Raw genomic sequence first — 22,076 nt, 5'->3', positions numbered from 1 at the left:
TCTTATGAGTGCCATCATCTAACAAGTAAAATTCAGATCACAGAGAAGAAAGCTAACAGATGAAGAAATTGCTCACCTGTAGGAAGCAGATCAACAGACTGAAGTCTACTTGTGATGGTGTGTAGGGTGAGGATAGCAAAGGAAAGCAAAGTCGGGAATGCTTGAAAAATAAAATATTTTTAGTTAACAAATAGAAAAACCAAGTGGGAAAAAAGGGCCAATTGAATCATGAATATTTTATTGATTTCCAATTATCTTTTAAAATTCTTTAGATTGACTAATTCCTAAAAAAAAATAAGGTCATTTGGCATTTCCCCAAATAGCTGACTTATTCTTATTGGAAGAAAATCACTGTTTTGGATAATTTCAGTTTAGATGAGATAGAAACAGTACAAAGTAACATTAATGCATAGGTTGATGGGAAATATACTTTAGTGATGATGATGGATGCATTTATCCTAAATAAAATAAAAACTTTTCAGCAATAATGGGTAGATGTAAACAAGCAGGCCAGCAATATTAAAGTTGTAAACTGCCTATTTTTTAATTTCCCTAGAAAGCAAGGCTTTAATAAAAACATTTACTACATCTTAACTTACTTACAAAATGTATATTGTCTGGAACTTGAAACAACAGACTATTTATAATTTAATTCTTTAGTCAATCACATTGAAACCTTCAATTTTTAAAAATGTATTGACTTTAGTAATGAGAAAATATGTATTTTGTAACAATTTCTACTCTATCTTTAAAAACAAAACATTTATACAATATAAAAGTAAGGAAATATTACATTTTTTGTTTTGCTTTTTATGACCATGTAACTTAGGTCATTATAGATATGTATAATTGATCAATTTCTTAGACTTAGAAAAAGAGAACATTTTGTTTGCTTTAATCTTATTTATATGTGTAGTGAATATATGAAATTGATTACCGTCTAAAATGCTTCCAAAAAATGTCTGTCAGTGAGCAAAAGTAGCTCTTTATTTTAAATAGTCTCACTTTCTTATTTTCAACCTTATTCAACATCTGTTGTTTGCCCCTCCCCTGAAATGTAATTATGCAGGATTCCAATGTAAAACAGGTTGAGTAGTTAATAACAGGAGCTCAAACATTTTTTCCACATTGTTGGCCTACAGATGTTTCTTTCATTATTTTTGTGTTATCCCCTGGCTTCTTGTTTAATTTGTGTACGTTTCTCGCCTGTTCTTAAAGTATATTCCCACAACAGATGGAAACACCTGAAAATAAGTCTGCCTCGTGCACATGTTTAAATGATGCCTGTTGTGATATTTAACATTGTAAAGAGAGTAGAGGATATCCAGAATATTTGTTTAGGGGAAAAGAAATAACTAATATGTAAATTACCTTGTTACTATGCTTAATTCAAAATTCAGAGGAGATAATTTAGTTCTTGCCAAAGACATATGAGGAATACTTTATAGTCTACAACCTGCTTTTTTTTTTTTACCAGACTCACTTGTCTTTTTTTGCAGTTGACACAATACTCTTAAATTTTCAGTCCTACCAGAAATTGAATATTTTCTATCCACTGACCATTTTACAATGCAAAGGCACTTTACATTCTCTTGATAAAAATCCAAATTTAGAAATCAATATCTAAAATATTTTAGATATATTCAAAATATGCCATATATATGTACACACACACACACACACACACACACACTTATTAGGTAATATAACCAGAGTCACATAAAGCATAGAACCACTTTATTCAGAAAAAATATATCCCATCCAAGTTATAGAATATATAGAAAAACAGTGTAGGCTGAACCCTGGGTTGTATATTATCTCCCCCAGTAGTCACATTCCCTGTAACAAAAGAATATGATCTTATTTGAAAAGAGGGTCCTTGTAGATGTAATTACTTAAGATGATGTCATATTGGATTAGAATGGGTCCTGATCCAAAAGCTGGTGTCATTACAAAAAGAGTAAACTGGGAGAAAGAGTTCCGCCAGGAGCATGCCACATGGTGATAAAAGTAGAGATTGGAGCCTTTGACTAGACTTGCTGGCTGGGGACAAGGGAGAATTCTCCCCTGGAGCCATCAGAGACCATGGCCCTGCTGATACCTTGATCTTGTATTTCTGGTCTTCAGAACTGGGAGAGAAAAAATTTCTATTCCTGTAAGTCACCATCCCAGTTTATGGTTTTTTGTTTTTTTTTTTTTTACTCTGGCAGTCCTAGGAAACCAATACTGATTTTGGTACCCGGAAGGGAAGTGAGGTGCTATGACAACAAACACCTAACTAAAACTATGGCAGTGACTTTTGAATTGGCTAATGGGAATAAGCTGGAAGAGTTTTGAGATGCCTGATTTTTAAAAGCCTTGATTGCCTTGAGTAGACTATTAAAAATATGGACATTCAAGGTGATTCGGCTGGTATTTCAGACAGAATAATAGCTGTAGAGAAAAGTGTCTATCATCTTAGAGAATAAATTTATGGCTGTATTATCATGAACAGAAAGTAGATAGAAATGTGAGTGTTAAAGGTGATTCTCCTGAGGTCACAGACGGAAATGCTAATGGACACTGAAAGGCAATCCTTGTTATAAAGTGGCAGGAAACCTGGCCAAATGAATTGTTGGACAGGAAGTAGAACATATCAGTAATGAACTTGACTATTTAGCTGAAGAAATTTCCAAGAAAAGAGTGATATGTACTGCCGGGTTTCTCTTTGTTGGTTACAGTAAAACGTGAGATAAAAGAGATTAATTGAGGAATGAACTGTTAAGCAAAAAGAAACCAGTACTTAGTTGGGAAATTTTTCTGTCTATCCAGGAATCATGCTCTGGAAACAAGGACAAAGGTGTGGCTGGACAGTCATTTGCTATAATGATTAGACATGCGACTTAGGGCCCAATCACCAGCTCAGGAAAAGTCAGGATTGCAAATGGGGTTATTGAGGAAGAATCTGGGGAGGATACTCTTGACTAATGGTGTGAATTCCCTGACTGTCCACAGAAGACAAAGTTATTAAGAATTTTATACTAACAGAAACACTGCTAACATGGATTGAGAGGGACAGAGATGGGACAAAATAAAAGAAAAATGACTCCAAGAATACTGATATAGAAACCAGGAAAGGCAGGTTACTGCCCCAGAGTATCAAGTAAGTTTAAAGTAATAGAGAAAGGTAAAACAGAAAGAATTACTCTCAGGTCCTGGTCAGTGTGGCACAGTGGGTTGGGCATGGTCCCGAGCACAGAGGGGTTGCCAGTTTGATTCCCAGTCAGGGAATATGCCTGGATTGTGGGCTCAATCTCAGGTGGGGGCGATCAGTGTGTCACTCTCACATCAATGCTTCTCTCTACCTCTCTCTCTCTCTCTCCAAAAATCAATAAAAATATATATTTTAAATATTAGCATTACTCTCAGGCCTTGAAGTCTCATGAAATTTGCCCAGCTGCATTGCCAGCTTCCTTTGAACTAGTAACCCCTGAATTCTTTCCATTTTTTCCCTTTCACAATGAGAATTACCTATCCTATACCTGTTGCACTATTGTATTTTGGAAACAGGTAACTTGCTTTGAGTTTGATAGGTCTATGGAAGGAGCAGAATGTTGTCCCAGGAGGGACCCATACCATACCTGATTTAGGTGGTGAAATTTGGGACTTTTTAAGTTAATATTTAGATGAAATTTTGGACTTAAGATTTCATGCTGGAAATTGTTAAGATATTTGGATGATGTTGGGAGGGGGTGAGTGGATTTTGTAAGTGGGATGGACATAAGTTTTGGGGTCCAGAAGGTAGACTGGGTTGAATAGTACTCCCTCACAATTTATGTCCACCTAGAAGATAAGACTGTGATCTTATTTGAAAATAGGTTCTTTGCACATATAATTACTTAAGGTAAAGTTATTTAAATTAATAGTTGGGTGTGTCCTAATCCAATGAAGCTGTCCCTATAAGAGGGTAAATAAGAAACACAGAGACAGACCCGCAAGAACACAGAGTTTTATGCGGAGTAGCCACCAGAAGCTAGGAAGGGCCATGAAGGATCCATTCCTGGAGCTGTGAGAGGTCATGGCCCTGCTGATACCTTGAATTTGGATTTTAGTTTCCATAACTGTGAGGGAATAAATTTCTGTTATTTTAAGCCACACACTTAGTAGTATTTTGTGACAGCAGCCCTAGGAATCTAATACAGACTGTCAAAAAAGAAACTTAAAAACAGAAAATATCCAGAGAGCAAAGCATGACTGTCATGAGTGAAAATGGGACAAATTAAAAAGTAAGTTCTAGGAAAGTAAAGCGAGATTAATGTGACTAAATTAAAATGTTGTCTTCTATATTCTGACTCATAAATAAACTAAATTTGGCATAAGAGATAAGTACACATGCCAGTAAAATTGATGCTGCTGCCACTGAGCGTAAAACTCAACTGATCTCTTTGAGTGTGTGTGTGTGTGGTGCCTTCAAGGCTGTAGACCAAGCATGTCAAACTCGTGGCCGGCAGGTCACATGCCTTGAGTTTGACATGCTGGCTGTAGGCTGCTTCAGGATGAAGCTGAACATCTCTTTCCCAACCACTGGCTGCCAGAAACTCATTGAAATGGACGATGAATGCAACCTTTGTAACTTTGTTTGAGAAGCATATGGCCGTAGAAGTTGCTGCTGACACCTTGGGAGAATAGAAAAGTTATGTGGTTCTAATCAGTGGTGGGAAGAACAAACACGGCTTCCCCATGAAGCAGGATGCCTTGACCCATGCCATGTCTGTCTGCTGTTGAATAAGGGGCAGTCCTGTTATGGATCACAGAGGACTGGAGAGAGAAAGTGCAAATCTGCTCAGTCTTGCATTGTGGATGTCAATCTCAGTGTGCTCAACTTGGTCATTGTAAAAAATGGGGGAGAAAGATATTCCTGGTCTCACTGATACTACTGTGCTTCATCCCCTGGGGCCCAAAAATGCTAGCAGAATCTATAAACTTTTTAATCATTCTAAAGAAGATGATGTCTGCCTCTAAACAAAGAAGGTAAGAGACCAAGAACCAAAGCATCCAAGATACAGCATCTCATTACTTGCTCCACATGTCCTGCAACACAAATGTTGGTATATTGCTCTGAAGAAACAATGTACTGATAAAATTAAGGCCCTAACTTGTTTGTCTCAGTGGATAGAGCATCTACCTTTGGACTGAGGGGTCCCGGGTTCAATTCCGGTCAAGGGCATATTCCTAGGTTGCAGGCTCAATCTCCCGCTAGGTAACCAATTGATGTGTCTCTCTCATATCAACATTTCTCTCTCTCTCTCTTCTCTCTCTCTCTCTCTCTCTCTCTCTCTCTCTCTCCTCTCTCTCTGTTCATTCTCTCTAAAAATCAATGGAAAAATACCCCCAGGTGCGGATTAACCAAAAAAAGAAATAAAGAAAAGAAAAATAAGGAAGAGGCAACAGAATATTCTAAACTTGTGGCTAAGAGTATGAAGGAGGCCAAAGAAAAATGCCAGAAACACATTGCCCAGAGATGTAGGCCGAAGTCTCTAAGAGCTTCTACTTCTATAGTATGTCTGAGTCTAGTAAAAAAATGTGATTTTCTAAAAGTAACAAATAAATCAGAACAAACAAACAAAAAACTAAAATCACCTACAAAAATTGTATTTATAAGATTGTTCCAAATCTTACCAAATACTTAGAAAGAGACTGTTTTCTTAAAATACCTACAAATTAGTTGCTCTTTGTGCTTATTTTATGATAGTTGACTTCTCTTTTCAGTTTGTATTACATTTTATTTTATGTATATTAATCACATTTTTAGTGCTATCTGCATAGCAACCTTACCTAAAATTTTCATGTATAGCCTAGCTGGGTGGCTAAATTGGTTGGAGTGTCATCCCATACAGCAAAAGGTTGCAGGTTCGATTCCCAGTCAGGACACATACCTAGGTTGTGGGTTCAATCCCAGATCGGGGCAACTGATCAATGTTTCTCTCTCTCCCTCTCTCTTTCTCTCACTCTCCCTATTGCTCTTTCTCTCAAATCAATAAAAATATATTCTCAGGGAAGGATTAAGAGAAAAATTTCATATATACTAGTGGGCTATTGAAGAAAATGTGTGTCTGTAGATATGTGTACATATGTGCATGAGTAATTGGATTAACAATAAAATAGTATCTTATAAAGAGAAAACATATCTCCATTTTTGTAAATATGACTTCATATTACATGCATGTTTTTAGCCAGAAACTTACTATGGATAAAATTGAGAGATGGTTCAAATGCTCAGAAATTCAACGTTATCAAAAGGCATATATTAATGCATTTTTCCACTGCTGAGGGGAATAAATGCACAAACATTAAAATACTCATTTTTTTATACATTTAGTAGGAGACATTTGGCTACATTTTTAATTTAAATTAAAAAAATAAGGCTAAAATATATTTCCCTTAAGAAGTATGATAATAAATTTCACTAAAATATATTGTACATCAGCAATAGTTATATGCACAATTACCAAAGGCATTTTCTTTTTACATTAATTTAGTACATACACACATACACTAATACACTGTGTTTGTTTTGGCCTTTATATTAATATTAAATCATCTTTTTCTGTGAGACACTTGTCTTGCTCCATTGGGCTGCTATAACAAACTACCGTAGATTGGGTGCTTATAAACAACGGAACTTTATTTCTCACCATTCTGAAGGCTGAGAACATGTCCAAGGTCAAGGCCCTATAGATTCTGTGTCTGGAGAGGACCCATTTCCTGGTTCACAAAGGCTGTCCTTTCCCTGTATCTTCACATGGTGAAAGGGAGCCACTCTTATAAGGGCACTAATCCTGTTCATGAGGCTCCACTTCCATGATATACAATAATCACCTCCCTCAGACCCCACCTCCTAACACCGTCACACTGGGGATTACCTTTCAACATATGAACTTCAGAGAGGTACAAGCATTCAGTTAATAAAAACACTCTACTTAATAAAAGAAAATAAATGCCATGGGAAGGGAGAAGATTAAATATCAAGTAGTTCTAAGAAGAAATTGAGTCAAATTCACAACTGGCCTGTTGTGTAACTGCCTAAGAATAAAATATATAAATAGCCGAAACCGGTTTGGCTCAGTGGATAGAGCGTCGGCCTGCAGACTGAAAGGTCCCAGGTTCGATTCCGGTCAAGGGCATGTACCTGGAAATCAATAAAATATATATATATATATATATATATATATACCCTCCCCCCAAAATCGGATATATACTATATATGCATGCATCTGTGTCTGTGTGGATATACATGTAAACATTTACATGTTATTTATTGAGTATTCATGTGTCCTTTGCAAGTGCAAAATCTAAGAACCAATCCATCCAATTTACACACTAAATTTGTATGTAAAATCTGACAGGATCTTATACACAAATGCAAGAAAATATTTCTTATTGTTTTGTTACACTGTTCACAGTAGACTCTGTCAAGTAATTTCAGTTTCTTTAACTGAAAAAAAAAATCAATTCAAGCTTTATTGTAGCATAGCAAATTACCCCCTGTCACTTTGTTTCAAATAATATCTTCAAAGTGCCATGCCTACATCTTGGGTTTCAGTGGGTTCTTGGTAGGGATTTGAGTCACTGAGCCAGACTTTACAATAGGAAACAGCTATTAAATTATTTTTCTTGATATTTAGCTCTCAGTCATTATGCTGACCCAGAAAAATAATGCAAAGTTAGATTCTAAAAACTGACTTATATTGTCAGAACTATAATCAAAGTGGAAATCGCTCAATACACTTTGGGTTTTATACAAAAACTTCTGCCGACTACTAGACTGCTTTAGTGAGCAGATTTCGTAATCTGTAATGCTTACCAAAAAGGCAGAGAGACATAATAAGCCATATCATCATCATTATCCTTGACAATGGCTACAGAGAAGAGGGAAATCATTTAATCCACATTACTTTGATGTCAAAACAAAATGGCAAACTGACAGGTACAGGTTGGGTTTTTGTTAAATTTCTAGAGATTACAAACCTATATAGCTGAATTCTCCTTCATTTTAGTCTTGAAGTCAGAGGATAGGTGCCTAAGAATATTAAAACAAACTAATTCAGAAATAATTTTTTTCTGAAAAATTTTCTGTGAATGCCCTAACTCAACACATTAACAATAACAGTAAAAGATAAAGCTAAGTCAGTATTCTTTTGACAGACAGCAAACATCACTAGTGGTCTATGCAATCAAAAGCACCAAACTTATATATTCCACAATAAACAATGAGTTGTGTCCTGTAAGTTTATTCATTATTCCGACTGAAAATTCAAAATATATCTTATTACTTTTAAAGTCATAGTGCCCTGGCTGCTGTGGCTCAGTTGGTTAGAGTATTGTACCGTGCACTGGAAGATCATGGGTTAAATTCCCGGTTGGGGCACATACCTAGATTTCTGGTTCAATCCCCAGTCAAGGTACTTGCAGGAGGCAATATCGATTGATGTATCTCTCTCACAGCTCGCTCTCTCTCAATATCTCTCTCTCTCTCTCTCTCTCTCTCTCTCTCTAAAAAAATCAATTAAAAATCATAGTAAAATAGATTCTTAGTTTAATTTAGATAAACCTGCTCAACTCGTAGGGTGTCTGAATACAGTACTAAGAATACTAACTCTGGCTTTAATTTGAAGTCCTACTAACAGGGAACAATAAAACAGTAGAAGTGCTCCCTCCTTCCTGGACACAGAGGGATTCTATGGATATATGAAATAAGAGTTTTTTTTACTACATCTCCTTTGCTCTCCCTTCCTTATATTTCCTGCACTTAACACTCTCCTGTCCCTGCATAGTTCACTATGCTCCCAAATCACCTTAGGACGTTTCCTCCCTCAAGAAAACAAGCAGATCTTATCAGGTGTATGTTATGCATATCGCATGGATGCAAAATGATGAAATCATATCCACATTCATGTAACTTAATAAACCCCAAATTTTCTCAAAATTCAGAGAAAAATAAGGCATCTTTTATGAAATCTTTAATGAATTTCTTGGCCAAAGAGTTCACATCTTTATAAAATGGAGACATTTACAAAATGAGTTAACTGCTTCATTTGTGAAATTTTAATAAAAGTAACCTGTTAATGGGAAAACACAATTAAGGCAGAACACACACATGCACATATGCACCTGCACGCGCACACACACACACACACACACACACACACACACACACACTTCTGCGAAGAAAAAGAAAGGCCAGTGTCACGTGGGAGCTTGCCAGCACCCACCGCTGTGCCTGCTTCTACTAGCTCTTTGCTTTTCCCACGTTTTGAGGGCACAGTGAGCAGCAGGGGTTCAGAATGTGTCAGACAATGAGGAAGGGACAGTGTTCTTCTGTGTATGTGGGTCATTTATAAGTCAGACACTGCCTGTTTTGCTACATGCAGCTGCGTATTGTACTGCCAGGGAGCACAGTGGAGGCAATGAGGGGGCAGTCATAACATTTTGTTTTTACTTTAATTATCTGTTCTGTTTGGGGAGCTTAAAATTTCAATATATAAAGATGGATTCCTACAAATATCAATAATGTTGGGCAGTTAGAATATTGCGGTAGCACAGATACTGAATTTAGCAAACTCCATAGTTGGATCCAAAATATATATCACTACATGTGTTCTGGGTCAAATTGCTTAACTTCTATATCTTTCACTTCTTTATCTTAAAAATGGGGATATCCTCATAGGGCTGTTGTGAGAACTAAATGAGCACAGACATGTAAATTAGCACTTAGAACAGTTTGTGAAAACCACTGAATGAATGTTACCGTTAAGTTATGCTAGGACAGAAATGGCAAGTCAAGGAAGTACAATACAGTTTGAACACAAACTCAGTTTGAATACAGAGCCTCTTGCAAGTGAAAGCCATTCATTTTGGAACTCTATGTTTTAGTATCAGAGAGCAAAACACAGTTATTGCCATTGCCCTTTTTAATATGCTCAATATAATATTTCTCACCCCACATGTAAGCATATAATGAGTACCATACATAATTTTGAGGGGTTGTATTAATTTACATTTTAGGTTAAAATGTCATAAATATAAATATACTATTCTTTCCATGTGGGACATTTTTGTAGCAAATTGAATAAAAATTCCAGAGCTGTCGATGATGTATCTCTATGTCTCTCTTTCAAGAAAGTGTTAAAGATACACAAAACAAAGAATAGACAAGACACATTTTCCTGAAGAAGAACATTTCTAAATGGAAAATAATTGAAATCATTAATTCTCTGTTAAATCAAATACTAGTATAAGACAGAAAACAACAGAATGGGTATTTTTAGCAGTTGTTAGAAGACTCATAAGTACCCATTTACTATTCTCTGTGTTTAGAGATCCCATCGTTGAAAATCTGAGCAATACCAGAAAGGCAAGGGAATCTGATTTGGCCCACACACAAATCAGACATAGATTAGGGCCCTGGCCAGTGTGGCTCAGTTGGTTGGAGCATCCTCCCAGACACTGAAAGGTCCCGGGTTCCATTCCTGATCAGGACACATACACAGGTTAGGGTTTAATCCCTGATCAGGGTGCATATGGGAGGCAATTGATCATTGTTTCTCCCTCACATTCTATATCTCTCTCTATCTCCCTGTCCCTGTCTCTAAAATCACTTTTTAAAAATAAAAAGGAATGAAGTAGGATGAGAACACATTCTCATGTCTAGCATACAAGTTCTTTTGCCACCCTCCAATTCCACAAATTATGTAACAAAAATCTCAGAGGCAAAGAATAAAGCAATATGGTGACAAGGTAATTTGATAAACTGAAAAGTGATGCAAGGTTTTGTCTTTATTTGATTTTTTAATAAACTAAATTCAATTTTTAAAATTTTTCCATCAGATCTTAATACTGGAAGAGAAGAATGATAAAGTTTATTTTTATATTGGCCTTCTAAGTGTAATTTTTATATGGTTTACTCATATTCAAAGAAATGGTGGCGCAAAAAAGTGCATCTGATTTAACTCTTAATTGAACACTGTGGAGAAAACCCTATTTTCAGAATTGTTTGGCCTGAAGTTTTCTTAAAGGTTCAGGTTTTCATACGTATGACTCACTGTTCACATAGAGAATAATAGTTTCATTAATTATCTTGTATTTTCTAAGAGTATTTTGACAATAGCAACATAACTCCAAACAGAAGAAAGCAAATATTCATTCAGATATCCAGGTCATCTCTTAAATCAAGTATATCCATCTAATCATCTTTACTTGCAAGTCTTGTTTATATGCATGCACAACCTTTCTGTAGTTTGAATCTCAAAAGAGATGCAACTTTATATTTTGGGGATGAGAGAAAGTTTAAAGATCATGTAATACAAAGTCTATTTTTTAGGTAAGAAAATTGAGGTTCAGAATAGTGGCAAAAACAAAAATGATTCTCTTTATCCCAAGTATATCTATTTTCCCACACTACATGTGTCTATATATTTCTCTTTTTATGTGGTTTTGTTGTATTCATCCATATCAGGATGACCATATAATGTATTGTCCAAACAAGGGTATTTTTTTTAATTATAGGGGCTACCTTTAATAATCATGCCTGGACAACAGGTAAGCAGAGAGTAGAAAACAACACATAAATATAAAAGAAGAATAAAAGACATTATATTCAGAATGAATATACAAGTATACAAAGAGACAGTGTGAATTAATCATACAAACCAGAAAGGGGAACTACAATGCGTAAATTTAATAAAGGGATTCTGGTGGTGCTCACTTGAGTAATCAAAGAATGACAGATCAATAATTAAAATTAGATAGATAGCTGAGAGAATAGTTTGTTTAAAATTAGGAAACAGAAAAGGACTTTCACCCTCTTTTTAATTTGGGGAAGAAAAAAACAGAGATATGAAATATTTCCCTCTCTCACACACACATACTTTAAAAACACAAATCAATGAAATGTAACTAAATATAGACCTCCAAATACCTACTTTGACACAACATCAATGCCTACGAAGGAATGCACACATTATAATAACACTAGCAAAAACCACCCAGATTTACCATGGCTAGTAATTACCTAGGACACTGACAGATACTGGCAAAAGTCAATCTAATAAATCTGCCATTATCTCTAATACTTCAAATCTGTGCCTTGAGCTAAGCAGTTGTCAAAATGGAGCTCTGTTTACATAGAACTGAATCTGAGTTGGGGGAGGGGGTAATATGTCAAAGCTTTCCTATTTTTTTCCTTTCAGTTGTTCACATAAAATGATTAGCTGGTATTTTCTGATTTTCCACAAGGTGCTGAAGATTACTTCTTTTTTCTCATAAATATTCACTACCTAACGTGAATGTAAAGGTGACTGTTCATTTGAGTTCTTTGGCTCTGAAAGCGGGCTCTGGCAGTGGGCAAGGCCATCCTGGAAGGCAATGCTTCTGAATATGATGTCTCTATTTTCTGAATAAAAGCTGAATAAGCTTCAGAATAAGAGACAATATTTTGGAATGTCTACGGAGGGTTCACCTAATTCAATAATTTTTGTAAAATAAGTAAATTCATTTTGCTAGATAATAATCAAATTAGTAATTGAAATGGTGAAACACAGTATGCTGCTATTTGGCACTTTCAGACACATGAGCAGAAAAAATTGGCCGGATTCTATTATTGGCCTGTGTTTCTCAGGAAGATTAGAAGAAAAGCAGTGAGATCTTTATAATCTACTGAAGACCAGTATGTGAGCCCTGATTTCCCTCCAGAACTGCGACACTATACAAGTATGCCTCAATTTCTCTATCAGCTCAACAAGTGAAGCTTCTTCCAATGAGTATCTCCCAGTAACAGTAATTAAAATGAACATACAAATAAAGAATCTTATGTTATTAAAATAGAAAACAAAGAAAATAAAAAACCTTCTCTTTTTATATACTTCTCTCTATACATTTTCCATATTCATATATACAATGCAATCAATTCAATGAATGCAAAATATTTTATAGGCCTATGAAACTGCAAAATACACCACCTCGAGGTAAAATCTTAATTGATGAAATCTCTCTGTACACTCTTACACCAAAACATAATTTTACTACTCTATCGAGATAATGGGTTGTGACTCTCATTGAATTCAGACTCTCCATTAGCTATGACTTAGCTACACATGGAAGACACTGAGGAGTATCTGGGATGCTGAAGTATATTTTAATATATTAGGAAGAACAGTGGAAATCCTACATAGAATTATGATCTATTTGATTTCATATAGTAAAGGTAATATAAATTTATTTAATATAAAGCATATCACACTTGGAGTTTTGGTTTTGTTTTGTTTCTGATCTCCTTTCAAACTCTCTTTGTGGCCTTAAAAAGAAATCACACTTTTTTTGAGCTGTAGGATGAGGATGCTAAACATATAGACTCGGTGTTTTGTGTCATTGTTATTATTCTATAATCTTAAAAAAAAGTTCTAGAATGTTTGACTTTGGATGCTATATACGAAGCATGTAGAGACAGGCATTATTTTCCAAGCAGAACGATTCGGTAGCAACAGGTGGTTCATAGTTCACTTTTGGTAGAAATGTGGCATCATAAAACCTAAATGGCAGAGCTATTCATGTTGGATATGAGAAACGGTTGACTTCTTAACATCATTTTCCCTATTTTGCTTATTTGGCAAGATCTTTGCATTCTTTTTTTCAATGAGCTCTATATAGTTAAACATATTAAATAAATTTAAAAAGATAGTTTAGAAAACTAGTACCTCTTCAAGAATAAAGATAGTCATAGACTTTTAGCACAAAACACTCAAGCAGAAATTTGCTAAGTCATTGTTATGCAACATGGCTAATAATCATTTTATTTTATGAATAAATAAGAACTATTCTGCATAGCCATGAAGGGCTAAAAAGAGTAAAAAGCCAGCCTGAATTCATGGGGTTTTCACTCAATGAAAACAAGAGCAAGCAGCTCAATGAAGAGAATGGCATCTGAAAATTTAAGCAGATTCCAAAATGAATGAAAGATTGTTTCCTTAAAAGCAGGACTCCTTACCATAAAAAAGCAAGTGGTGCCTCTGAAAAAGTAAACTTTCAATAATTAATAAATAAATAAATAAATAGATAAATAAATAAATAAATGGTAAAAGACAAAAAAAGAAAACCCAACAGATGATTCCACTTGATTCAAGTATTTACTAATAATTTCCTCAAATCTACTTTAAAAATCCCCAAATTTAACAATTATTTAAAGCAAATCAAGTGGGCAATTATCAGTTTGCTGAGAGTGTCAATCAACAGTAGATGTGGGAGGAATTTAAATAGAGGGAAGCACTTCCAACCTTTATATTTGACTTCTTCTACTGACACTGATAAAACTTCAGCAGTTTCACTGCCATTTAGAAGCAAAAATGATTTATTCCTCATTGTGAATTTTAATTTATAATTATTTTTAAATTTCTATTGTTATTACTCAAAAGGTGTGGAATTTTATACGTTGCTTGAAAAAACCACTAACTTCCTCTATTCAGTGTAAATGATAAAAATAAATTTTAATCTCACTATTATTTCTTTGAAATATGTAATATTTTGCTGGATATAGGTTAAGATAGAGTACAAAGAATTAATTCTAAGGCATTTAAAAACAATTCATTATTTTCTTCATTTTTTGTTTGCAAAAATTGTATATGTTTGTAGTTTTCTTCATTAAATTAATTTATTTGATGTAACTGATATTTTCTACTGGTAACATATTTTAATAACTTTCTCTATTAATTTAATATGTGTTTTTTCTTAACATGTTTGGGCTAAATACTGTTAGTTTATATGAAATTGTAAATCCACTTTTTGAAGATTTATAAAATAAGAAAAATTTGGCTGTCTAAAACTAATTTAAATAATTTTATATCATCTACAATTTTCTTTTTGTATTTTAGCCTCATAATATTGTCATAAAATATTTTCTGTTGAAAGTTAAAAGTAACTGGCTTTAACAATCAAAGTAATAGTTTAAAATGAATATAAAAATCAACCATCTATTCCTATTTCTTGTTCAGTACAACTGCTATAATAATATCATATAGATATAGACTTATGAAGTTTACACATTTTGCTCACATGTATCAATACACTTGAACTTTATTTCTAAAGAAGATGGAATTTACATGTAAATTGTTATCAGTTTTGGATTGTAAGAGTATACTAAAATACAGAGTTAAAGGGACAAGTGACAAAAATAAACCAGAATCCCGGTTTTCTGCCTCATTGTCTACTTCTACATGAAACAAAATACATTGACTGGCTTAAAATACAAGAATAAATGCTGAGCAATAATCTAGCTTTTAGTAATGATTTTCTTTTAAGACACTGATGACAGCTGTAAAGAGTTGACACAAAGTAGGGACATGGTAAATGGCAGGTTGGTATTCCACCATACCAGTCCATGATCAAATGTGGCCCAATTTTCCTATCCACAATTAACTTACTTCAGAAAAGCTTAGATTTGGGAGGGAAATATGTCAATCATAAAACTCTAATTTAAAAATGAGTTTGTTTCCATTGAAATAAACGAATAAATATAATTTCTGCCGATGACATAATTTACCTTTAGAAACCATGTTCCCCTTCCTTCCCCTGCCTCCCTCCTTCCCACTTCCAGCTTTCCTAATTTGTAATGGCAATTTTATATTGTATGTTTTTATATGAAAACCTTATTTCTGGCAGCACCTCAAAACCAAGGCTATTGCTAAATAAGCAGCAGTCATTTACAAGCAAACTGAATGTGATCATGTCCCTCCTTTTTGAAAAATACTTGATTTTTTTAACATGTAAATTATCAATATACTTGGAGCCATTATTTTATGACAGATACTCTACAACAGAGAAAATGCAACTCAACTTTCTCTTCTTCTCCATAGACATCATTTTAATTTATTTGAAAAGGAAAAACATAGTTGATTTCATTTCTTGAGGCTGTGGGAAACTTTTCTCAAAATTATATTAAATTGGACAATGAGACTTTCACTTTCTGGAACAAAAGTGTGTCCTACTTATCAGATACACTGAGCAGCAATCAAGTAGTTAATAAAATACAAAACACTAAAATCTATATAGCACAAAAGGCCAATATATTTCTATTCTTCATAAGGGAATTGTAGAAACATCCTGACCCAGCTCCTTGGACACACAGGAGTTGCCATCCTGATTCGGATCCTTGATTAATATACTCTAGAATGATACATCTGGCAATGGCCTACATAGGATCTCTCTGAGGACTGGGGGAAAAAATAGACTCTGTGAAAATGGAACAATTATACACCTTATACTGCAACTGTACTTTTGGTTTTCAGCAAAACAAAACAAAACAAAACAAAACAAAGGTTACAAATTTTAAAATAATCAAATGCTGATCTCAAGGGAAGAGACTTCACTTTAGGATAGTGTTAAATAAGGACATTTTATCTTTTCATAGTTTATTTTAGAGACTGAAACTAGTATCAAATGTGTTTATCAATAATAAATTAACTCACACAGATTTCATTTTGAAGGTTAAAATGAAACTTCTGAATTAGCTAATGATTAATAACATTTTTCCTAACACTGTATGCACGCTTTTCACAGGCAAATCCCTGCATGTAAGATGAAGACTCAATATAGGACAGTCTTTCATTCTCATCAAAATCTTTTCATATTTATTACTTATTGGATTTTAATAATTGCTCTCCATGATAAGAATGCAAGGTATTGCTGACAAAATTTTACAGAAAAGATGGTAGCTATTATAATGTATCAACTTCATTGTGCCCCCAAAACTACTGCAGAGATACCCCTCTTCACCAGGCATTTTTAACAACAAACACCTCTGGCTGAGAAAACAGCATAAAATCTCATACAGGGGCTGGTTTAGTTCCTTTTAGCTTTCACATCTTAATAACTAAGTCAAGATCCAACTTTTGCTATATCAAGGTAGGATTGATTTAATTTTGCCTCTAACTTTATCCAGAAAGAAAATATAAAATGTGGCAATAAAATATCTGAGCAGTGTTGCTATCAATTATCTGGACCTCCCTGCTATTCCATTTTTATGTAGATTGCCTTGAAAAATACTTCACTGAATGCTGCAATATGGCCTCTAAAATTTATATATCTACAGTTTATAAATTGGAAGTGGTCTTACAAATTACTTTGACTTTAATTGGTCTCTGAAGACATGGCTTGAATTGTTATAAATGTATATAGGATATAAAAAATCTGTAAAAACATAACCATTTGTTAGATATTCTTCTTAAATTGGCAATTTATAAAACTGTATTAGATTTTCTTCTGACAATATGTACACCCTCCAAAGACAATAAGAGATCATAAAATATGAGAAAAAAACAGAAAAAGTTTTATATAATCAAGAAAACTATTAGACTGATGAGCTGTACTGTGCAATAATTTAAGCCTTCATATAAAAGATATTTCTGTGTAACTGAACATTAAAAATTAAAGCCAAGTTGAATTACTGTGTCCTGCACCACAATACATGATTTTAAGTAATTTGACTTCATTTACCATTTTCAAATAAAATATATAGGATCCACTTCCATTCTGATCTACCTGCAATTCCTCTAATGGTATTGCTGAAATTTAACATAATAAAATATTAGGGAATAATAAAAATATTAGTAGATATGAATCTCAAAACTTGAGCATTATTTCAGAAAATATATTTTGTGTCCTAACCCCCTAATATGACTATGCAAGTACATAAACACATCAGGTTCCTTTTGTTCTTATGTTTCGTTTTTTTAACTTCAAATTATATTTCAATTCACAATGAACTATAACACTGAAATAAAAAAAAAATGTTGATCTGACTTCAACTGTTCACCTTCACTACTTCAAGAGCACTAGCTTCCTTGGTACTTGAAAATGTGTAAATAACTTAAAGAAAAAGTAGTGACAACAGGCACATCCCTTGAGAAGAGGAGTCAGGAATTACAACCTCCAGTCTAAGCTGTGTCATGGATTTCTTTACATTGAAAGAAAAGCTGAAAAATTCCAATGTCTTTATTTCTTTATTTGAAGAAAAACTTAAATCTCTTAAAATTTTATTTATGAGAGAAATGGACATTTTAAAATTTGATTATAAAAGAAGTTCAAATGAATATAAAACCAAATGTTGTATCATACAGATATTACTGCCAAATAGGTTTAATATGTTTGCTTTTTAACTGATATGGTAAATTTGAAAATGAGATTTACTTTGATAAGCTGAGCTGGAAAAATTAAATAAGCAGTTTTCCCCCTCACCTTTGAAAGAGGCAACATGAAAAGAAAACTAAAAGAAAAGAGGAAAAAAAGAAAACAATGTAGAGTAAGTGAATGTTAAATACAATTTGTGGTCTTCCCTTCTGTTCTAGATTATATTAGTACATCTAGCATTGTTTTATTTCAATGTAACTAAGATTGTCAAATATCAGCCTACTTAACCTCTGAATGTATTACAATATTAAAAAAGTAAAAATGTAAAGTAAATTAATTCAGATATAATTAACTGTTGATAACTAAGAGAGCAACTAGCTAAAGTAACATTTATTTGATGTAGAAAAAATGAAACTGCCAGTATGCTTTCTGGGCACAGATGAGAAATGGAGAATCTCTCACTTATTTATCCATAAAATTTCAGATAACTTAGAAAAAAGTATAAAACTATTATTCATAACAAGAAAATGCTAAATATCAATGTCTGGATTTCAGAAAATAGAGAATAAAACAAAAAGTAGTAGGAAAAAATTTTATCAGTCTGCACCATAAAACATTATCAAATTTAAATTATCTCCCTAAATTTTATAAGCGTTTTAACTTTCTGTTCTCACTGGCATTTATTAAACCACTAGAGGCCCGGTGCATGGATTCATGCACTGGTGGAGTCCCTAGGCATGGCCTGGGGGATTGGACTGAAACTGACTCTCTGACATCCCCTGAGGGGTCCCAGATTAAAAGAGGGCAGTTCTCGGGTGATGCACCTCTGAATCGGGCTCCCTCCTTTCTGATTCCAGGTGTGTCAGCCAAGAACTACCGCTGCCAAGTGACTGCAGCTCAGCAGCTCCTGCATTGAGCATCTGCGTCCTGGTGGTCAGTGCACGTCATAGCTACTGGCTGGTCGGCCAGTCACTTAGGCTTTTATATATATAGATAAGTCACCTTAATTGGTTTACTTGTATTAAATTTGTATAAGCTCTAGCATACATTCAAAACAGAAACACAGTCTGATATGTATTCAAAAATAGATTTTCTATTAATTCAAAAATAAATCACCTTTATTAATTGACATAATATTGCTAGGTTTATTGATTTAGGCAAAGGCAATTATATAAAGACATTATAGTTTCACTTTGGCGGCAATCAAAATTATTCTAGATAGGCCGTTTTATCTGTGAATTAAATTAAATTTTTAAAAAATTTTCTTTCTAATGAATTCCATTTCAAGCAACCCATTTCAACTTCTAAATACACAAGGGAGATGTGTAAAGCTATCTGTAAAGCCATTACTTTGATTGTACACATACTATATCTGTAACAAAAATAGCTTGCATTTTTTTTAATTAAATTGTTTTAGACATTGTAATAATAAAGGATAATGGCAGAGGCACGCAAAAAAATTAATTTTATTTTTCACTTTTTATCCCTCTATTGTACTTACATTTTGATTTTCTTGAGAAGTCACTGATTATTCCATTATTTTTAAAAACCCTATATCAGGCTGACCATAGGTTTAGATTTACCCTGAAAAATCTGACTCAGGGAAAGTATTACAAGTGTTTCACCCTAAAAAACAAGCAACTTTGGATAACAAATAATATATTCAACCCACTAAATTATGTCATTAAGTGCTGTTAAAATGGTTACCAGTTAAGGAGTTAATGAAATTCATTTCAAATGTCATAAAGTTTGTTTCATATTCTTTCTATAGATATATTTTCATTTAATAAAATATTGGCTGAAATCATTAAATGTTTGTCCATCATTTCTTTATGTTCAACTTTGGAACACACTTTTGATTAATTAATTGGTAGTCACCAAATAATTATTAATTTATTATACTTCTAATAGCAAGAGCAGATGAAAAAAGGATATTAGAGATATTTTTGAGAAAATGTAATTTTTAACTCAAATGCTTGTAGTAATTTAGATGCCTGCAAAATGATCCCACCAAAATGTTGATGCTGCATTTAAAAATCACAAAGGGCACTATTTTTAAAGGTTATATACTAGTAGTTATATTGTTCAATGAATTGCATACAATATAGTTAATGTAATTAGCAAATATGCTGTGGTTAGATTATTTTGAAAATTGTACCTGGCACAGATTCAGACTACACAGTTTACATATTATGCAACATCACATAAATGATACTATCAAGGATTGTATTATGGCTCATGCATTGAATCTTTCATTTTCTACCTATGAGAATTTTGGTTTTTATTCAGAAAGTATATGCTCTGATTATAGCTATATACTAAATAAACTATTTCACCTACTGAAAATTCATGATTTTGCTCATTTTCACATTTTCATTCAGTTTCAGTTGCATAATTTGATAAAAAAAGGTATATTGCCTCATTAATATTATGGTCATAATTTTAGATTTTCTAACCTGCTGAATCTAAAACTTAATTCCCCTACATCTTGAAATGATCTCTTTACATTCTGATTTGATAAAGAATTTTAAACACAATTTCCTAAGCTCTATTACATTAAGTTTATATTATAGCATTCCCTAAAACTAATTTGTGAAAACAATTTTGCCTAAATAATGCCAACAATGTAATAAAAACCCAGCATGAATATGGTTAGGGTGCTGCTATAAAAATTAAAATAATTATTTTTTATACATGATTTCTGAAACCTAATTAAATATAAAATATAAAAAATCTAATTTAATTTGCTTAAGAATATTTTCTTTATACATACTTGGCTGGTTTTGCATGTAAAAATTTTGAGGAATCTATAGCTTGTTAATTTTATTTTAAATTACTAAGAGGTTTTAGAGTCTCTCAAGAACCTTAAAAAACATTTGTACTCTTTGAAACTATCATTTTACTCCTACAATCACTTCCTAAAGAAATAATAAGACATTATTATAAATGCCATCTTTAACAGTTCATTATCTGTGAGAGTAATTAGAATAGCCAATTGTTTAGAAAAATAATTATAAAACGTGTATATGTGTATTATATGTAATTTTTCTAAAATAGAAGCATGTTTCATAAAGAATTTAATACTGACTTTGAATATTGAGTTAAATAAGACTAATGCTTATGAAGATATTTAGAGATTAGGAACATGCTCAGCATTAAGGGAAATGTACAAATTGTATATTTGGATTGAATCCAATTGTGGAATATATCCATTCACATAAAAATACATTCAAGACAACTATTGATTAATCATGCAAACGTGTTTACAAAGGTTATCTCTAAGCAAGTGTGATTACAATCTATAATTCCCACAAAGTTTGGTGTTTTACTCTAAGAGAATAGATGATTCTTTCAGTATAGAAATCAGAAAAATCTTCAGTAAGATAATTAAGCAGGAATGGTGTCCTTTCCATTTTCTCTGACTATAAGGTCCTATACTATCTATCTACTGCTTTCTCCCTTTCCTATATGACCCTTTCTTCTCTCTCAAATTCACCTCTCTACTCCAGCCATGCTACACTTTGTGCTTTGTATTTAATACTAGAGGCCCAGTGCACTAAATTCATGAACTCAGGGAGTGGGGGTGTCCCTCAGCCTGGATTGTGACCCCAGAGACCTCACCAGTGCACAATTGGGGCTGGGAAGGGAGACAGGAGGTTGGTCAGCCAGGGAGGGACCACAGGAGGGCTCCAGGGTGTGTCCGGCCCATCTCACACTCCCGATTGGCCAGACCCAATCAGCAACCTAACCTACCAGTTGGAGCATCTGCCCCCTGGTGGTCAGTGCACATCATAATGACTGGTCAATTGGTCTACTGTCTGCTCCCTTGTGTTAAGTGCACATCATAGCAACTGGTCGATTGGTCAACTGTCTACCTCCTGGTGGTCAGTGCACGTCATAGTAAGCAGTTGAGCGGCCTTAGC

General features: G+C 33.7%; 1 protein-coding gene across 3 annotated transcripts in view; it reads right to left on the bottom strand.

Annotated features, from left to right (window-relative positions):
- PCDH17 (protocadherin 17) overlaps window positions 1–22,076 on the bottom strand; it is a 95,205-nt gene that overhangs the window by 17,235 nt on the left and 55,894 nt on the right. For 2 of the 3 annotated variants that reach the window (XM_005872672.2, XM_014544920.1), the window contains exon 4: window positions 77–160. The exons of the other annotated variant lie outside the window; for it this stretch is intronic. In XM_005872672.2, coding sequence (XP_005872734.1) covers window positions 77–160 — 84 coding nt within the window. The remainder of the gene's footprint in view (window positions 1–76; window positions 161–22,076) is intronic. 3 annotated transcript variants of the gene reach the window in all.

The sequence above is a fragment of the Myotis brandtii genome, unplaced genomic scaffold (assembly GCF_000412655.1).
Source record: "Myotis brandtii unplaced genomic scaffold, ASM41265v1 scaffold388, whole genome shotgun sequence".
Taxonomy (NCBI): Eukaryota; Metazoa; Chordata; class Mammalia; order Chiroptera; family Vespertilionidae; genus Myotis; species Myotis brandtii.
This window is presented reverse-complemented; position numbering and strand designations above follow the sequence as displayed.